This window comes from Meleagris gallopavo, chromosome Z, assembly GCF_000146605.3.
Source record: "Meleagris gallopavo isolate NT-WF06-2002-E0010 breed Aviagen turkey brand Nicholas breeding stock chromosome Z, Turkey_5.1, whole genome shotgun sequence".
Classification (NCBI taxonomy): Eukaryota; Metazoa; Chordata; class Aves; order Galliformes; family Phasianidae; genus Meleagris; species Meleagris gallopavo.
The window spans coordinates 22,748,305-22,750,253 of NC_015041.2; the positions used below are offsets into that span (position 1 = coordinate 22,748,305).

Below are 1,949 nucleotides of genomic sequence, written 5' to 3' on the forward strand. Positions count from 1 at the left end.
TTTCATTTACAGCATCTAAAATGAGTAAAAGAAGTATCCGGTTTAGCAGTTAAAAATATCTTGTCATATTTTTTCCCTTTTGTAAATTTTTTCTTACCCATAAATATTTTCTTCAGTCCCATTTAAAAATATTTCCATTTACTGTTAATAAAATCCAACTTGACTTAAACTTCAGGAGTGTAGGAGAGAAGGTGAGCTCTTTCCAGTTGGCAAAGGGAATGATACATTTGTAAGACTGCTTAACATTGCTTGTCTCTAACAATGGTCACCAGCTAGTCTTTAGTGTTGAGCTCTTCAGTGATTATGCGTAAAACTTGCTTAGGATGTTGAACAAGTGGAGAAGTAGTCCTCTAAAAACAAGGCCTTCTTTAGGAGAGCCTGCTGAACCTGTTCAAGAACTGTGCCAGTGTAAGGAAAGGAGTAGACCAGGGTACTCATCAGGAGTAGTAGAGGCTTAACGCAACTCCAGCATGGACTGGGATAGGTAGCTGTAGAAATGGGAACATTTGGATTCTCTCACACTGGAAAGTCCTAAATGACTGGGAATTCCTCATACCATAGACTAGGTGTTTGTTACGTGCATGGTGAAGAAATATAGTTGAGGAATGTGCTTTGGATCCATGTAGAATTGGTGAAATGAACACACTCCTCAAGGAGACAGCCATATGTCTGCCTTTTATTTGAAGGAACAAATAAGTAGAATGTTTTGGCACAGTGAGTCCCAAGGAACTGAGCATAAGCAGATGATGCCAGGTTGACTCTAACTTAACCCTCTATTCCTATCAAAAGAGCTGATTTTCCATCTCATTTATCTTATCTGTGAGGCATCCTATTTATCTTTTCTTTGGGGCAAGATAAAATGGAAGAGGTGATTTCACTGTGTTAGTACTTTACTCTCAGTAGGACTCTTAAACAATATTTTACATGTTTTCAGTATTTGTAAGGGAAACCAGTAGAGGAGGTTCTGTCACTACTCTAGAAACAACACAGCAGATTTTGAACTTCCATATTCTTTCTAGTATTCAACAGTAAGAAAATTAGAAATGCTAAATATGAAAAATCATACATGTGGAAATTCTTTATCATTAAAGCTCTACCTCCCTGATGCTTTCTTATGATCTGAATTTTAAAGGGTGTGTAATTCCAACAATGTCACAAATCACTTTTCCGCATTTTAAAATGAAGTAAAGTGATTTGGATTTTGGAAAGAAAAAAAAAAAATGTTAGTGCATATAATTGAAGAATAAAACCACTGTTAAATATTCAGAGGAAACAACCCATTTCTTTTCTGCACTTCGTTCATAATTCACCTTTTTTTTTTAATTTAGATCTGTGATGTTTTGTAACCGCTGTATGTAACACTACTATAGGCAAGGGAAGTTTAACAAAAAGTTGTAAATTATATGTGTGGAAAGATTAGAAATAGAAGAGCCAATCACACTTACTTTTTTAATTGAGACTGCAGGTGTGACAGCTTTATTCGTATTTTTGTTATTTGTGATTTATGATAAATAATATTTATCATTTATAAGTTGTATCATATGTCCACATCAAGAATAACCACAGTACAAATAACACTCTGTAATAGGCAGCCAGGATTCTACTGCAGCATGGAGCAAACCCATGTGAGAGGAATGATTCTGGGAAAAGTGCTTTGGATGAAGCTTGTGATGATGAAATGAAAGAACTGCTGATGTCTTATTGTTCTGTCGAATATGTACTTCCTATTGAAACTAGTGACATTACAGGTATGTTGGTTTTATAATATTAATCATAAGATTGCACTGTAATCTCAATACATAACTATACATTAGAATACAATGTACAGAGCTGCATATTGTCTGGAACATTCTCACTAGACAGAATGTGGGCCCTTTACTAAGTGAGGGGGGGGTTCTGGTAACGGGGGATGCTGAGAAGGCAGAGATACTGAATGCCTTCTTTACTTC

At 35.7% G+C, this 1,949-nt stretch overlaps 1 protein-coding gene across 1 annotated transcript in view; it reads left to right on the plus strand.

The window, feature by feature from the left end:
* The window catches only part of LOC104914975 (BCL-6 corepressor), a 17,286-nt gene that overhangs the window by 14,139 nt on the left and 1,198 nt on the right, over nucleotides 1–1,949 (plus strand). The window contains exon 8 of the mRNA XM_031557263.1: nucleotides 1,589–1,748. Within this exon, the coding sequence (XP_031413123.1) occupies nucleotides 1,589–1,748 (160 nt within the window). The remainder of the gene's footprint in view (nucleotides 1–1,588; nucleotides 1,749–1,949) is intronic.